A 16,732-nucleotide genomic window follows, 5' to 3' on the forward strand; every position below is an offset into this window, starting at 1 on the left:
ATCAACGTGCGTCAGGGCATTTGTTGACCTCGAGGACAAGTCAGCCAACTGTGAAGGAAGACAGCTGCGGACGGCCTCTGCGGGGGGTCAAGAGCCAACAGCGAAGTGCTAATTCACACCACACTACATTCTTTTTCTAATCAGCGTTGCTACAGACACAATCCCCCTTCCCTTTAGTGTAGCAACGCCTCTGTAACCAGGGCAACCATAACATTAAAAAGAGGGGCACGTGGAGTAAGGACTCAGAACTGATGGAGGTTGTAACTGAGATTGCTTGCTCTATCGTTCTCCTCGCGAGTAAACCTGTTCTGGTTGTCTTCTCCTCTTCATTCCAGCGAGTGATTTAATGTCTAATCGTATTTAGACCCAACAAATGCAAACAGGTAGAACATTGTATAATATCGCACGTAGACGCAAGCAGGTAGAACATTCAGACAATTGAAATAACCTATGCATAAATATAAGTGTTGGCAGCATGCCTGCGCAAGCACACTGGGGATAGGTACGACGTCTTCACAGGTAGGAAGGAGTTTCAGAACACCGGACTACAAAGAGAAAAACAACACAAGTACAGGGAGGACATGAATACTCCATACAGCATTGGTGTTCATTCATTCGTTTGCGCCTTCCTTCCTTCCTTCCTTCCTTCCTTCCTTCCTTCCTTCCTTCCTTCCTTCCTTCCTTCCTTCCTTCCTTCCTTCCTTCCTTCCTTCCGCTTATCCAAAGTCGGGTTGCGGGGCAGCACCTTCAGCAAACTTGTCATGGGGGATCCCTAGCCAGCCGGCAGACATAGTCTTTCCAGCGTGTTCTGAGTCAACCCTGGGAACTCCTTCCAGTGGGACATGCCGGAACCACCACACCAGGGAGGCGTCCAGGAGAGATCCTAATCAGATGCCCAAGCCACCTCATCTGGCTCATCTAAATGCGGAAGAGCAGCAGCTCGTCTCCAAGACCCTCCTGGTCGCTTCTCACTCTGTCTCTAAGGGAGAGCCCGGACAGCCTGAGGAAGAAACTCATTTGGGCCGCTTGTATCTGGGATCTTGTTTGTTCGGTCACGACTCACAGCTCTTGACCATGGCTGAGGGTAAGAATGTAGAGCGACTGGTAAATTGAGAGCTTTGCCTTTCGTCTCAGCTCTTTCTTTACCATGGCAGAATGGTATAGAGTCCACAGTATGTATGTATGTATGTATGTATGTATGTATGTATGTATGTATGTATGTATGTATGTATGTATGTATGTATTTATGTATGCATGTATGTATGCATGTATGTATGCATGTATGTATGTATATACAGGACTGTTTCAGAAAATTAGAATATTGTGATAAAGTTCTTCATTTTCTGTAATGCAATTAAAAAAACAAAAATGTCATACATTCTGGATTCATTGCAAATCAACTGATACATTGCAAGCCTTTTATTATTTTAATATTGCTGATTATGGCATACAGCTTAAGAAAACGCAAATATCCTATCTCAAAATATTAGAATATCATGAAAAAGTACCGTATTTTTCGGACTAAAAGTCGTTCCGGAATATAGATTGCATTAGCCATAAAATGCACAATAACGCGAAAAAAAACATATAAATCGCTCCAGAGTATAAGTTGCATTTTGGGGACATTTATTTGACAAAATCCAACACCAGGAACAGACATGAATGAGCAACAATAGGCTAAACGATAGGTATGCTAACGTGACATAAACACAAACGAAGAGCTGAGAACGGGCTTGACGTAACATTCAGAGTTATTCAAATAACTATTACATAAATAACACGTTTATAAAACCATCTGTGTCACTCCAATTCATTAAATCCATCGATCGTCCTTTATGTTAACAATGGGTGCGCGCCGCTGACGGCGCTTGCGCTTCAAAATATTCCACAGGCCCATATAATGATATATATGTAAATTATATATAAAAATAACTATTATATAAGCAATAATATTATCAAACCATCTGTGTCACTCCAAATCATTAAATCCATCGATCAAATTCCTCGTCCTTTGTCAACAACGCCGCGCCGCGCTGCTGATATCACTTGAAATTAAAATTACAGTAAACCCTTGCTACATCGCGGTTCGTTTATCGCGGTTTCACTTTTTTTTTTATTTTGAAAATTTATGAAAACATTCACATATAAGTCGCTCCTCAGTATAAGTCGCCCCCCCACCCAAACTATATAAAAAAAACGCGACTTATAATCCGAAAAATACGGTATACTTGTAGGGTATTCAACTAATCACTTCAATCGTCTAACTCGAAACACCTGCAAGGGTTTCCTGAGCCTTGAAAAACACTCAGTTTGGTTCAGTAAACTAAATCACAAGCATGGGGAAGACTGCTGATCTGACTGCTGTCCAGAGGACCTTCATTGACACCATCCATCAGGAGGGTAAGACACAAAAAGAAATTTCTCAAAGAGCAAGCTGTTCACAGAGTGCAGTTTCAAAGCACATCCACAAAAAGTCTGTTGGAAGGGGGAAATGTGGCAGGAAACGCTGCACAACCAAGAGACCGCACCCTTAACAGCATTGTGAAGAAGAGTCGCTTCCAAAATTTGGGGGAGCTTCAAAGACAGTGGACTGAAGCTAGAGTCCAGGTATCAAAAGCCACTGTTCACAGACGTGTCCGGGAAATGGGCTACAATAGCCATCTTCCCATGGTCAAGCCACTTCTGAACTCAAGACAACGGAAGAAGCGTCTGACTTGGGCTATGGAAAAGAAGCATTGGACAGTTGCAGAGTGGTCCAAAGTCCTCTTTTCAGACGAAAGCAAGTTTTGTATTTCATTTGGAAGTCAAGGCGCCAGAGTCTGGAGAAAGGCTGGAGAGGAGCAAAATCCAAGTTGCTTGAATTCCAGTGTGAAGTTCCCATAGTCAGCGATGGTTTGGGGAGCCATGTCAGCTGCTGGTGTTGGTCCACTGTGTTTCATCCAGTGAAGAGTAAATGCAGATTTTAGAGCACTACATGTTTCCGTCTGCTGAAGAGCTCTATGGAGATGATGATTTTCATTTTCCAGCATGATCTGACACCTGCCCACAGTGCCAAAACCACCAGTAAATGATGTACTGATCATGGCATTACTGTCCTCGATTGACCTGCCAATTCTCCTGACCTGAACCCCATAGAGAATTTGTGGAGTATTGTGAAGAAGAACCTGAAAGACACCAGACCCAACAATGCAAATGAGCTAAAGGCCCCTCCCTATTGAAACATCCTGGGCATCCATAACACCTCAGCAATGCCACAGGCTGATTGCCTCCATGCCAGGCCGCAATGATGCAGTAATCCGTGCAAAATGATTCCCAACCAAGTACTGAGTGCATTAATGGACATTTTCAAATGTTTGATTTTGTTTTGCTGTTATAAATCTTTTTTTTTTTTTACTTGGTCTGAATAAATATTCAAAAATTTTGAGATAGGATTTTTGAGTTTTCTTAAGCTTTAAGCCATAACCAGCAATATTAAAATAATAAAAGAATTGCAATATTTCTGTTGACTTGTATGAATCCAGAATGTATGACATTTTTGTTTTTTTTTAATTGCATTACAGAAAATAAAGAACTTTATCACAATATTCAAATTTTCTGAGACAGTCCTGTATTCATACATTCATACATACTATGTGTGTGTGTGTGTGTGTGCGTGTGTTTGTTTGTTTGTTTGTTTGTTTGTTTGTTTGTTTGTTTGTTTATTTATTTATTTATTTATTTATTTATTTATTTATTTATTTATTTATTTATTTATTTCCCTGTGTTCTACTATATACTGTAAATGTGGAAGGAATTTGATAGTCTGGTTAGTGTGTGGTGTTTAAATAACATTTTAATTAAGTGATTTTGTGTGTCTGCATGTCAGATTTTTTTTTTTTAAATAATTAGTATGAAATGCAATCTACCTAATGTTCAAATTACGTAAACGAATGCGCAATGATGGTGGGTGTGATTAGTGTCAGGTTACCAGGGAGGTGGGTCTGCTTGTCAACAAACTGTCATGTCAAGCCGAGCTGGAATGCCAGGTTTGGGGACTCAACCAATTGCGTCTAGTCGCACGGAGTTTGTGTCGGTATTTGGAGGAAAGTTTCATTTCTCCCAGTTTGTAATTGATAGCATTGAAGTGTTCTGTTTTAATAGTCGCACAAGATGAGAGGACGTTATAAAAGACTGGAGGGCAAGGCGCGAGTGCACGGAAGACTCTACAGCGGCGCTCATCCAGTGTCTGAGACACTGGGAGCTGAGGCACACACAGCCCCATCGGATTCACTTGGCTCCGGAGTGCGTGTTCACGAGGGGGGCGACTGTGAATCAGGTACAATAACTTGAATCGTTTAATGAACCCGAAGGAGTTGTCAAATACAGTATTTGGTGATTCTTTCCTTTCAAAAATACAATTTATCAATATTGGTATACACCAGTCAGAAGTGAATGAGATTTCATTTAAGTTTTTCACAAGTAAACCATCTGCCTGGCATAAACTGAATTCCTTCCTTTCACACAAGGCCTTATGTTAACCTGATTATACGTGTGTGTTGTCATGTATTATGATATCATATCTTGCTTAATCTTCTAGCTCCAAAGCACTGCAATGACGATAGCAAGGTCTACCTTGGAGTACGTGTTAAGATGCCTGTCAAGGATATGCTTCGGAACATCCGCATAGCCCAGGGTAGAGATCCCCAAGATCTTCAGGTAACCTTTTCTGCTAAAGCTTATTTTTGGCTTTTAATATGACAGGGTTCTCCCCAGCGTGTATTTCACAACCCCAATCACTGTATATTTAAATAGCAACATCCTTAAAACTACTGTTGTTAAAAATAACCCAATCTGGGTTCACTCAAGCAAGCAGAGTACCACCAAAGCCCACCTCACACTCAGCAGTTTGAGGGTGTTGCTATATAGTATCTGTCAGTTTTTAATCTCTCTATCAGTCTATCTTTCCATCTGTCTGGCTGTCATTGTGTCTGTCAGATGCAATGTCTGTATCTTGAAAAGTTATGTCCAGGGTTATACAAAGAACACATGTAACGTGGCAATATGCAGTTTCAGCTGAGGACAATTTGTTTAACATTAAACATTAAGTTATCCACCCCACAAGATTCAGTTTGTGCCCAGAGTAGCTGTATTTACTTTTACAAGATCTTTAATATTAAGTTCTGGTAGAGAAGACATATTGTTGTAGTTATCATTGTATGCTGGAAAGAAAAAGAAGAAATCAAATGGGACAAAATACACATTATACTAAAAAAATGGAAAACTATTTTCCACAATGAATGTGCAGGAATATTTTTGACTTTCTTATCAAAATGTATTTAATATATTTATTAGTGCTTTGGCAGGCACTTGTATCCTAGTAGTACATAAAGAAGCACTTGCATAAGCAAATCTCATCTTACTTTTTTTACTTTTGCCAAGCAGAGTCCGAACAGCAAAAGAGCCAAAGGTAAAAACTAATTTTGACAAACTTTTTCGTTGGCAATTACTAAATTCGGCTTTATGTCAACTTGAGAGGTCATACTTGTCTTTTTTCAGGGGAAAAGAAGCTATATAAAAGTCGCCCAGGAAATAGAACAAGCAAGGTCGGTGAACAAGATCACGTCTCATATGCAATCATGTTAAGAATTAGGAAACATTCAAAGGACCGCAAATACCTGGGCTGTCTTTCACTCACAGAAAAAAAGCCCCGCCAATAGCCTAGAGGAGCTGGCAATCATCGTTGAGGTGCTGGAGGAGGATCTGAGAACAGGCACCACAAACAGTTTGCCTATCCAAATGTCCTCTGCCAGCTCACCAGTTTCACCTGAGTACAATTTTGAGCCAAATGGTAATTTACTAGTAGCACTAGCATTACTAGCATTTACTAAAAAAATATCAGATGCATAAACTCAAATTATACCTGAAAATTATTTTTAGGTACAGGTTACAACAGTGATGGCTCTGATGAAATCATCCCCAGCCCCTCTTCACATACGACCTACTCCCCCGGGACAGAGGAGTACCACCAAAGCTCATCTCTTCCAGGCATTATGACTCCATGCTTTCAGCCCACGTGGACAGGAGACATTTGGTTTGCTAACTGCGTGATGAGCGGCTCCGAGTTCTTTCTGGCACAGATGCAGAAGGAGGAATTCCAGCTGAGGGACATCTCTGACGAAGCACTGCTGGCCACTGATAAACAAGGCCGAACGTAAGTTTAAAATTCTTCAAGGAGCCATACTGAATGAACTTTTTTGAGTTTTTCGCCGTGTTAAAATGCTAATTCCTCACCAAAAACATCCAATAGTGGTGTTTAATTTGCTCATTCCTGCTCATTTCCCTTCTCTAAGTATCAGTCCAACCCGGTCCAAGAAAACGACCGGGTCCTCACTGTGCGATGTCACAATGTGACGAGGAACTCCCATACTGCCCTTATAGACTAAACAAACACACACTTTCTCAGAGTAACTATCCCTGCTTGAGTTGACATGCGGCTGTTCTGATTTTGGTGCATCAAATACATAAGATGTTTCCACGTACCCCCTGCAATGCGAACATGTACTAGTCATAGCTGTTTGGTACATTAGTTTTATTCTATGTAATTTTGAGATGTCCTGATTTGTGAACAGAGACTGAACGTACGTCGAGTCTACCGACAAACGTGTGTTGGTACAGTAGAGTTGGAGTTTGTATTAACCATGTGTCTAACTTCCGAGTTAGAAAAATAGCCGCCAGAATATCTCACATTTCATAAGAAATTAGATCGCCATTATGCCAGAGATAACATATAGATATATAGGCCTATCATTAAATATGGAAAGCATGATCCAGCTCTTGGTGGTTGGAGTTGCTTCTTGGTTATAATGTGTATATATATGTAATATATAGTGTAGAACATCTTAATGGTTGTCTGTCTCTCTCTCCCTCCTTACACCCCCACCCCAGAGCTCTCCATAATGTGGCATGTGATGGCAGGAGGGCACTGGCCTACGTAATTGCAAAAAGGATGGCTTCCATCAACAGCTTAGACATAAAAGACTTGGATGGAATGGTACAGTATGAATTTGAAATAGTGGGTACTATTTATACATATACATATACGTATATCATATTTACTGCGGGCAAAAAGTTGTATTCTTATATTCCGCTAAAGGTGTTACAGTGTGGTTTAGATACCAAGAAGTCAAAAACCCTTACCATACAGTTGCTGTTCTAATCTTCAAGACCCACTATTGGCTTTTTTTGCATCAAACAGATTTCAAAACACAATAAGAAAATGTTCCATGTTGATTTGTTTGTGAGTTGTTTTTTGTGTTTTTAGACTGCCCTCCTTCTCGCAGCCAAGCGCAACCATCACCTGATAGTGGAGGATCTGATCAATTTAGGTGCTTGTGTCAATGAAAGAAACAACTTGGGAAAATCCTGCCTTCACCTCAGCGCGGAGAAAGGCTTCATTCGAGTGCTTGAGGTTGAAACCTTGCTTTTAGTAAAATACCATTAAATGTGTGGTTCGTCATCCGACCATTTACATTTTTCCTTGTGAATTTGGGTAATCACAAATAACAGGAATGAGTGCAACATTCACTGATTATGGATAACCAAACTACGAGCATTAGGTTTATACATACAGTAAATGATTTTTATAATTCTATGTCAAAACAACATTGTTACAAAGTGGTGAGCAAAAGATGCTTTTAATGCGCATATGTGATCTGATCTAGTACATTTGATTGGTTTATAAATGTTATCACAATTGCATTGCTCAAATCTATCCTGCCTTTATAATAAAGACACACTGAATTTTTCAATAGCAGTAGAATTGGAACAATAATTACCTGTAACATTTTATTGCATTGCTCTACATTTGGAAAGGACAAATTGCTTTGAAGTCATTAGGGAAATTGAATTGGAAATTGACACAACTAAGGACACGTTTGGAAATTCAGTCTGACTTCTTAACTATTCTGAGAGAGTGAGTGTTCCATTACATTCCAACAACGTATTGAGTTTTCCGAATAGGCTGGGCATGCAGCACAGCAGATTGAGATTGCATTTTCAAATGCACACTTAATCTGCAAATCAAATTTTGCACAACATGGTCAAATGTTGTGTAATACCATGTATTGAAATGCCTGTATACCTTCTTAATTATCATGAAACTGTCAAATTACTGTCAGTGGGTACACTTACATATTTCTAATAGTTACCAGTCCAGGGTGTGTACTAGATATTTTAAATTTAGTCTTGACTCAGTCATGACTCTACAATGAACTCAACCACCTTGCAGTAGTTTTTTAAAGTGAGAAACACAAATAACAAACAGCTTTCTCATGTGTACATTTTCTTTTAGGTTCTGAAACATGTTATGATGGAAGGTGTGTACATTGATGTTGAAGCCACCGATAAGTATGGTAAGTAATAATAATAATAATGGATTTTATTTATAACACTCTTTACATTTGGGGAACAAGTAGACAATCAAACAATAAAATAAAGATAAAAGGGGTAATAAAACCAGTGAATAAATAGAATTACAAAAAATCAGCCAGGAAAAGCTTTTTTCAAAAGTATTTTGTTAGTCCTTTCTTAAAGGATAGGTGGAGGGCATTGCACAGCCTTGAGACTAGCACTGGGCGGGTGCAGACCAGATTTTTTCTGAAGTACGTGGGTGGAGGAGTTAAATTCGGTAGGTGCAGGCTACATCTTGTAGACAGTGATGAGTGTGAAGGAAGATTTCGTATTCCAAACAGAGATTATACTCACATTGACACAATCTCATCAGGACCCTGGCAGCACTGTTTGAGAAATACAGAAATACACAAATCACAACTGTTTGATTTGTGATCATTGTGGAGTTGGCAGGATACACTTTTTTACACTTCGCCCAGCCTTAGCAATGCGGTTAGCCACCAAGTATGACGCTTTCATGGCATTACATTTGTTGACAAACAAGTTTTGAAGTGACACATTGGAGAGTCACCTGCCGTGTATTGGGTTTCATGCGTGGGAATCACCTGTCACCTTGAATCTATAATTCAAGTGAGCCTCCTGGGATTGTCTGTAAAATGCACCTTTCTTGTTTTACTCTGTCTATATTAGTCAATCGGTCAAAATAGAATGACTGACAAATATCAAAAGGAAAGGTTTGGTCATATTGTCTATCTTTCAGAGGTTTTAGCTAAGCAAGTTTCAAGTGTGGAAATTTGCGGCCCAAGTCCAACATGAGTCAAGTCATGTAATTTGAATCCCCCTCTGATTTTTAATATACAGACCTAGATTTCATATGGTGTGTAGGTATTTATTCAAGGATTCACATTCATATTACAATCTGGTTGGAATCCAAAATAGAATGGCAGTTTTTTTGTCTGTTTTGTCTGTTTAGTCCTTTTTTTTGTTTTTAGATTTTATTTGTTTTTCTGTCATATCTTATACCATTTGACCAAACATTTCAGTGTGCATACTGCTTAAGATGTCATTAATTCATATCAGATTCAGATTTTGTATTTGGCAGCAGTGTAGGCATGGTAGGTTGCCTTAAAGACAAGGTTGCAGGTTATGTAGATCAAGAATATCTTGTGAATCCTGATATGACCAAGTTTAAGTAGCAGTGTGTATTTGCAGATGACTAATATTTAAGCAGTAAAGGTTGACTGAACATGCTGTCCTATTAATAATTACACGTGACTGTCATTCTGAATCATAGTGATTCCGTTTTTTTGTTTTTTTTGTTTTTTACAAAGATGTGTATATTACATGCATATGAAATAGGACAATAAGACTTTTTACAACAAAAATATTTAAAACACTCAAGATAACATGAATGCACTGTATTGACAGACTTGCATCTGATTCGAAGGATATTTGATTAGTTTATATTAGTGTTCAATTTGATTGTTGTACTCTGCCTGTATTTATTTTGTGTTCATTAAAATTGTAATCACTTTTACATGTCTAGTCAATCAACAATATATTTTGTGTCTTCATAGGGATGAGTGTTCTTCAATGTGCTTCAGTGGCCCTCAAGGTGACATTACAGCGGTTGGAATTGAGCAAGAGCCTCAATCAGACCAGGCTCCACGTGATCCGCAAGGAACGGCTCCTAGAGACCCTAGAGTGTCTGCTGCAAATGGCCAGCTACTCTCATGTCATGGTTCGTACTATACTAAGGAATATAGAAAGGATAGAAGATGGTCAGACGTATATATATATGTCCATACACTTAGTCAAACTAGTATGATTCTGGTGTGTGTGTACAGCTTTACCAAATATGCAAGGCCATTTCCAAAAGCGTGTTACAAACATTGCCTCTAAAGGGGGTAGAAGTGCATCTCTGAATGTACTTTGAGCTTACGAAGTTTAAATCGACTATCATCCTTGTCAATATTAGCATGAGCTAAAATGACGCTCCATGTGTCTTTGACTTGCCTGGGAGATCTGGCATAGCAATATAAGGCTCCCATTTGCAGTACAAAAATGTCACAACGATGATTCAGATAAGACAGCTGAAAATACGTGCCGTGCTTCTCTATGTATTTGCGGTTTATTTCACATTTTCTATCATTTTGGTTATGTTGACTGACATCACATTGCTAGCAGAGGCTAAGTGCCTAACAAGCAAACAAGGTGTGTCTTTGCATGTGCTGGCAACCAGCATGCAGCAATATATTTTATCACCAATCTATTACAATATTTTTTTTTTCGCTTCAGAGTAGGAGAAGGGCGCTCGGTGGGCGCACTGGGTAGCACGTCCGCCTCACAGTTAGGAGGGTGCGGGTTCGATTCCACCTCCGGCCCTCCCTGTGCGGAGTTTGCATGTTCTCCCCGAGCCCGCGTGGGTTTTCGCGTGGGTTTTCTCCGGGCACTCCGGTTTCCTCCCACATCCCAAAAACATGCTTGGTAGGCCGATTGATCACTCCAAATTGTCCCTAGGTGTGAGTGCGAGTGCGAATGGTTTGTCTCTGTGTGCCCTGCAATTGGCTGGCAACCGGTTCAGGGTGTCCCCCGCCTACTGCCCGATGACAGCTGGGATAGGCTCCAGCACGCCCGCGACCCCCGTGGGGACTAAGCGGTTCAGAAAATGGATGGATGGATGGATGGATGGATGGATGGATGGATGGAGTAGGAGCAGCTGTTGGCTCACACTCTGTGCTATCCTTGCGCAGTTCTGTGGATACTCCGCCTCTAAAAATAGGCACCTTTGTTTTATTTTTTCTTAAGAATATTTACTCCAAATGAAAAGTCTGCAATTTACAGACACCTTGAGGAGACACAATGACGTATATTTGTACTTTGCCAAAACATGACAAATAATTAAAGTTAGGCGAGTCAGACAGCATACCAATGTTAACAAGCATGTTAGTTATTCAACAATTAAATCAGGTTTTTCATCTCTTTGTACTGCATGTGTTTAATCTTCAGTTCCTTTTCCTTCTGTTCTTTCCATAGGGGACCTGGGGAATGAACGCCTAAGCCGCAGCACGTCAGCTCGGTAGAGACCCAACAGTAATGTTCTGAGTATGAACAGGCTTGGTTTATGATTGAGTTCATAAAGTGGCTTCTCTCATAAATCCCGTCCTGTTATGTAAAGCATCTAAGGTTGTGAAAAATATAAAAAGCCTGATTTAGAATCAGTTTTTTTTTTTAAATCTTCACAAAGTTTAGGTGCCCATTAGCTGGTTTCTGTGAAACTTCATTGTTTGTTACATCCAAGTAACAACTTGCCTTCAGTGTGGTCCGGTTGTATTCCAATGAAAAGGTACTTTTTCAATGTCATCTAGCATGATGGCACAGTATGTGTTGGTGTTGTGTCAGGTCACAAATCAATGATTTGGATCTCATAAAGCTCGACTAAAGGATTTGTTTGTTTGTATAAACACCAATGTTAATCCATGCATATATCAAACAAACAAACTCCTACATAAATGGTTGAGCTACGTAAAATTCAACAATTTGTCATCAGTAGACAATTAACTTACCTGACTAAATAATTATAATTGAAGCTAGGACAGTTTGGACATTTTACATTAGTATCAAACAGTCCAATGTCATTGTCTGTTTGTGTCAATTTCCAAGATTTGCATCTTGATACACGGTAACACTACTAGGTTTACAACAGTGATACAGGATCTAAATCACACTTGTGTATGACAAGGCATTATATTACGTATGTTGAAAATTTGTATTGGGGATTACCTGTAAAGTATGTTGAATGAATGAGTGAATTTTCATTCTTCTATCTTCTCAAATTTGTCATTTACTATTGCCATGTGCGCACTTTGGATGGGGCAACTCTAAAATGTGGGCAATCCCTATCAAATCTGGCCCTGTGCATATGTTGCATGAATTCCATGGACGTAAGCACTTTTCCTCTTCGCACTTCTGAGACTGTAGGAAGTCCAGCGCCTCTTCTAGGTGAAAACATGATCTTGGCGCCATGGAACTCTCCTGGAGCTTTTCCACTTCTAACTTGCTCCTGGTAGCTTGGAGGTTCTTTTTGTTTTGTTTTGTTTTGTTTTGTTTTGTTTTGTTTTGTTTTGTTTTGTTTTGTTTTGTTTTGTTTTGTTTTGTTTTGTTTTGTTTTGTTGCATGGCTCCCAACATTATAACAACTACAGATATTATAATGATGTAATGGTGAGTTAGATAATGAATTAAAATATCCCCCCCTCCCAGTCAGTTGTCAAATATGGCCACGTGACTTTCCCAGCCAGAACACCCACCTTCTTAGTGATGGACCTCAAAACATGCATTCAGTCATGAGCATGAATTTTGATTACATTATTGTGTTGAATTCATTTCATACAGAATAAAATATACAGCCTCTCCTTCAACGTGTTGTTAGACGGAGCAGTGCACATCTCCCACTCGCTACTACGCGAGGTATAGTGTATTTCCAAATATTGAATCTCCTATATTTTTTCAAATACCGTGTTTTCCGCACCATAAGGCACTTCGGGTTCAAAGGCGCAGACTAAATTTCGGGGGCTCTTCTATACTTAATCCACTCATAGGGTGCACCGCATTATAGGGCGCATGCATGCCATGACTTACGGTAAACAAAGAAAAAGGAAACGAGCAAGACAGTGAGTTTGGTTGTACTTTATTTAACACCATGTACTGTACTGTAGTCACATTATTGTTCATCGATATTCTTATGCAAATCTACCAAAGTTCTAATCTTCTGTATCCGAATTAAAAGGGTGGGCAAGTTCGCCAATAATCATGACAAGTTTCCTCTCTGTATTGCCTCATCGTTACGTTGCTCTTCGGCAATGATCCCAGAAAGCCGTAATTGTGGCTTGTAAGCATGTCTCTTTGTCGATACCATTTTAGAGGGTCCTAATGTTGTTTTCTTTGCATAAACCGATTTATTTACCAATCGCGGCGGAGGTACATGCTTTACATATTATGTACAGACATCTATCTGATTGGTTTACTCCGGTCTACATATTCTACATACAACGTAATATCCTCTGGTTGGTTCATCAGGTCTTCATGTTATGTCTACAAATTGTCTCTGTCACCACACAACATTTACAGATTTTGGAATTCGGTCCACACAATTTGAATGACATTCACAAGTCTCAGGAAAACTCCATGCTCCATAATTTCCAGACAATCTTAGACTTAAGGAACACCTTTTTGGTGGTAACGCAACAAATTTTCAGGTTACGCACAGTGGGTTAGTCAGAAGTCTGGACGGAAGAATGTGCAAGCCAGGCACATTAAAAAATAGTCTTGCGAGTGAATGGGAAAATATGGCAAATAGTGAATTGATCTTAATTGATGTCACGTTTTACCATTTAATCGGGAAGTGTTATTTTCTTATTTACAACTGTCCAACAGTTCAAGACTCACTTGTGAATTATGAGCAAAACTTTTTTGTTCAACTACTTGTAAAGGGATCTTACATTGCAATTACTGTATCTAATCAAATGTTTCTTTGACATGTCCCGTGTCCTATTAAGTCTATCTCTTTTGTGGTATCATATTGTTTCTTTATTGATTTTCTACCAAGTCAAATAATTGAGGAAATACTTTATGTATGTTTTGTGATTGCTAAGATGTTTTAAAGCAACACTTTGATCAAATGGAATTTAGAAATTAACTGTTGATGGTGTTATTGTTATTAAATGGTAGAGCCAGGTTGGCAAGGGTAGTATAAAGGTTTTATTGTGGTAGATGTTAAAAACAGCATTATGTCTTGCATGCACTATAATGTGCTTCCTGACTCTGTGTGGTGGTGTGTAAATAAAACTGTGGATTGTCATTGCTGACAACAAAATAAAGACTACATATTATACAAGTCAGGAAAAACTTTATGTATGTTTTGTGATTGCTAAGATTTTTTAAAGCAACACTGTGATAAAATGTAATTTAGAAATTAACTGTTGATGGTGTTATTGTTATTAAATGGTAAAGTCAGGTTGGCAAGGCTAGTATATAGGTTTTATTGTGGTAGGTGTTAAAAACAGCAGTGTCTTGCATGTACTATAATGTGATTCCTGACTCTGTGTGGTGATGTGTAAATAAAACTGGATTGTCATTGGTGAGAACAAAATAAAGACAACATATTATACAAAACGTATCACTTTTTTGCTTTTATATTCATGTTATTGTGTGCTTAGAGTCTCCAAGATTAGGTGCTGCAGAGATACTTTTATGATCTGTTTGGCGGCTATTTTTTACTCCCGTCGTATTTTTATCCATTACATCACATCCGTTGGGGCAGGTACCAAAGGTAATGGGTGTGGCCTAAATGTTTCGCAAATCCACCATCTTTATTATTCTGAGAGACTTTTGTAGTCCAAACAACTCAAGGATGCCGTAAAATGTTCTGTTGTTGGATGCATCAATCCATACAACTTATTGCACTGTCCCCCAGCATTAGCACCTCAAAGAAGTGCCTGGTCAAATTTCATTTTTCAAGCAGTGTTCCCACATCTGTGGGCAAAGTCCTGCTTCAGTTCTCTCGGGCAATAGACGGACGGACGGACAGATAGATAGATAATTATATTTTTAGATAATGATATTATTAGATATTAGATAATTAATTTGTTATGTTGCTATTTGTCTCATCTCCCTCAAGTGATAGACTCGTTGCTGAAGACATTTTGCCCTAATTTTCATTGACGAATATGGCTATCCCACGTTCAGCCGCCATCACAGCCCACTGACGATCAGGTCATGAAGTGATTGCATTCAGGACACTCACTTAAAAGATTTGTTATTTTGAATGAGCCGCTCTGACTCCTATTGCCCTGGAAAATAAAAGTGCAAAGTTCTTTGGTACACAGATGAGCAGTGACAAACATGTTAAGAACTGATCGTGTAATCTTAATGCAAATGTCAGTCATAATTTTGGTTTGGAGTGACTCATGCTTGTACTAAAATTAAAAACCTGTTGAAAGTCTGGATCTTTAATTAGTGAAACTGTCGAGCCAAGAAAAAATACAGACAATAGACAAATGTTGTAGAGTATCCTAGTTACAATGGCCATCAGGAGTCATAGGTGAAGTGTGTTTTTATTGTGTAGCTCTTAATTATAAAAGCTATGCCCACAATTCAGAGCTAAACACCCTGTCCAGGCAAGAAAGAATTCCGGAAAACCATTTTGATGAATGAGAAAGTAGTCCTTGAGATATGATCTCCTCCTCAATCCATACATTCAATGCAGCTTAAATTTAGATCAAGAAAATGCAGTCATTGAGACATGTTCCATAAATGTTTTTATTTTTAGTACAAACTAAAATCAAGTTAAACGGCATAGTTTGAAGTCTGAAGTCAGCAGTCTCAGACATTTTTTTGGACTTGTTCTACCGGTATAGGCAGTGGATTCAAGAGTTCTTTGCTGGATCGTACATCACCAAGAAAAAAAGAAGCTACAAAGAAGAGGGAAAGGTTGCAACCATTCACATCAGCTTGTGACCAACTTTATTGCAGCATATAAGTTAAAGTTAAAGTCCCAATCGTCACACACACATCTGGGTGTGGTGAAATTTGTCCTCTGCATTTAACCTATCCCCGTGTGATTTTTATCCATCCCCTGGGGGGGAGGGGAGCAGTGAGCAGCAGCGGTGCTGCGCTCGGGAATCATTTGGTAAACTAACCCCACAATTCCAACCCTTGATGGTGAGTGCCAAGCAGCGAGGCAATTGGTCCCATTTTTATAGTCTTTGGTATGACCCGGCCAGGGTTTGAACCCACGACCTTCCAGTCTCAGTGAGGACACTCTACCACTACGGCAATGAGCTGATACCGTGGCATAACTACATCAAGAACAAACACAACAGTCCCATTAAAATATATATGTATAGATATAAAGATCTAATCACCACACACCTTTGTGAGTGTCTAAAGAGGAACGGAAATTTGGCTTGATGCCGCTGGGCTTCTACGAGTCGCCAAAAAGGAAGAAGAGCAGCATAGGGTGCACATAGGCTCTCGACTGATTACAATTACTTTAAAATCACGTTACATTCAGCGCCGTTGTTATTTTGACCAACTGAGGACAAGCACTTTCTAACATTTTCCTCTGAAAATAGTAAATTCCAGTGTCAGTTGCCTCTTTTCGGACATTTTTCAATTGCACTATACACGTCCTTCTATAACTGCCTCTAACAGTTAGAGACAGTCTCCATCAGGGGTGCCCAAACATTTTCAGCTCGCGAGCTACTTTTGAAATGACCATATCACATATCTACCCACTAAAAAAAAAATTTATTTTATATATATATATATATATATATTGAAGG

General features: G+C 39.2%; 1 protein-coding gene across 1 annotated transcript; it reads left to right on the forward strand.

The window, feature by feature from the left end:
• The first annotated feature begins 3,988 nt into the window (after positions 1-3,988).
• On the forward strand, positions 3,989-14,561 carry zgc:113279 (uncharacterized protein LOC553749 homolog). Its single transcript, XM_049725885.2, has 11 exons — positions 3,989-4,315; positions 4,577-4,695; positions 5,422-5,446; positions 5,536-5,582; positions 5,677-5,827; positions 5,917-6,190; positions 6,925-7,030; positions 7,301-7,447; positions 8,330-8,390; positions 9,966-10,129; positions 11,425-14,561. The coding sequence occupies exons 1-11, from the start codon at positions 4,150-4,152 to the stop codon at positions 11,446-11,448; spliced, it is 1,284 nt and encodes a 427-aa protein (XP_049581842.1). The 5' UTR covers positions 3,989-4,149; the 3' UTR covers positions 11,449-14,561.
• Positions 14,562-16,732: the final 2,171 nt, after the last annotated feature.

The sequence above is a fragment of the Syngnathus scovelli genome, chromosome 7, assembly GCF_024217435.2.
Source record: "Syngnathus scovelli strain Florida chromosome 7, RoL_Ssco_1.2, whole genome shotgun sequence".
In the NCBI taxonomy this organism is placed as follows: Eukaryota; Metazoa; Chordata; class Actinopteri; order Syngnathiformes; family Syngnathidae; genus Syngnathus; species Syngnathus scovelli.

Bases quoted from the DNA above. Each gene is read 5' to 3' on its own strand.
- zgc:113279 (XM_049725885.2), top strand. From the start codon at position 4,150: ATGAGAGGACGTTATAAAAGACTGGAGGGCAAGGCGCGAGTGCACGGA. The intron at 5,828-5,916 runs GTAATTTACTAG...AATTATTTTTAG, and splicing joins GTACAATTTTGAGCCAAATG to GTACAGGTTACAACAGTGAT. The intron at 7,031-7,300 runs GTACAGTATGAA...TTGTGTTTTTAG, and splicing joins TAAAAGACTTGGATGGAATG to ACTGCCCTCCTTCTCGCAGC.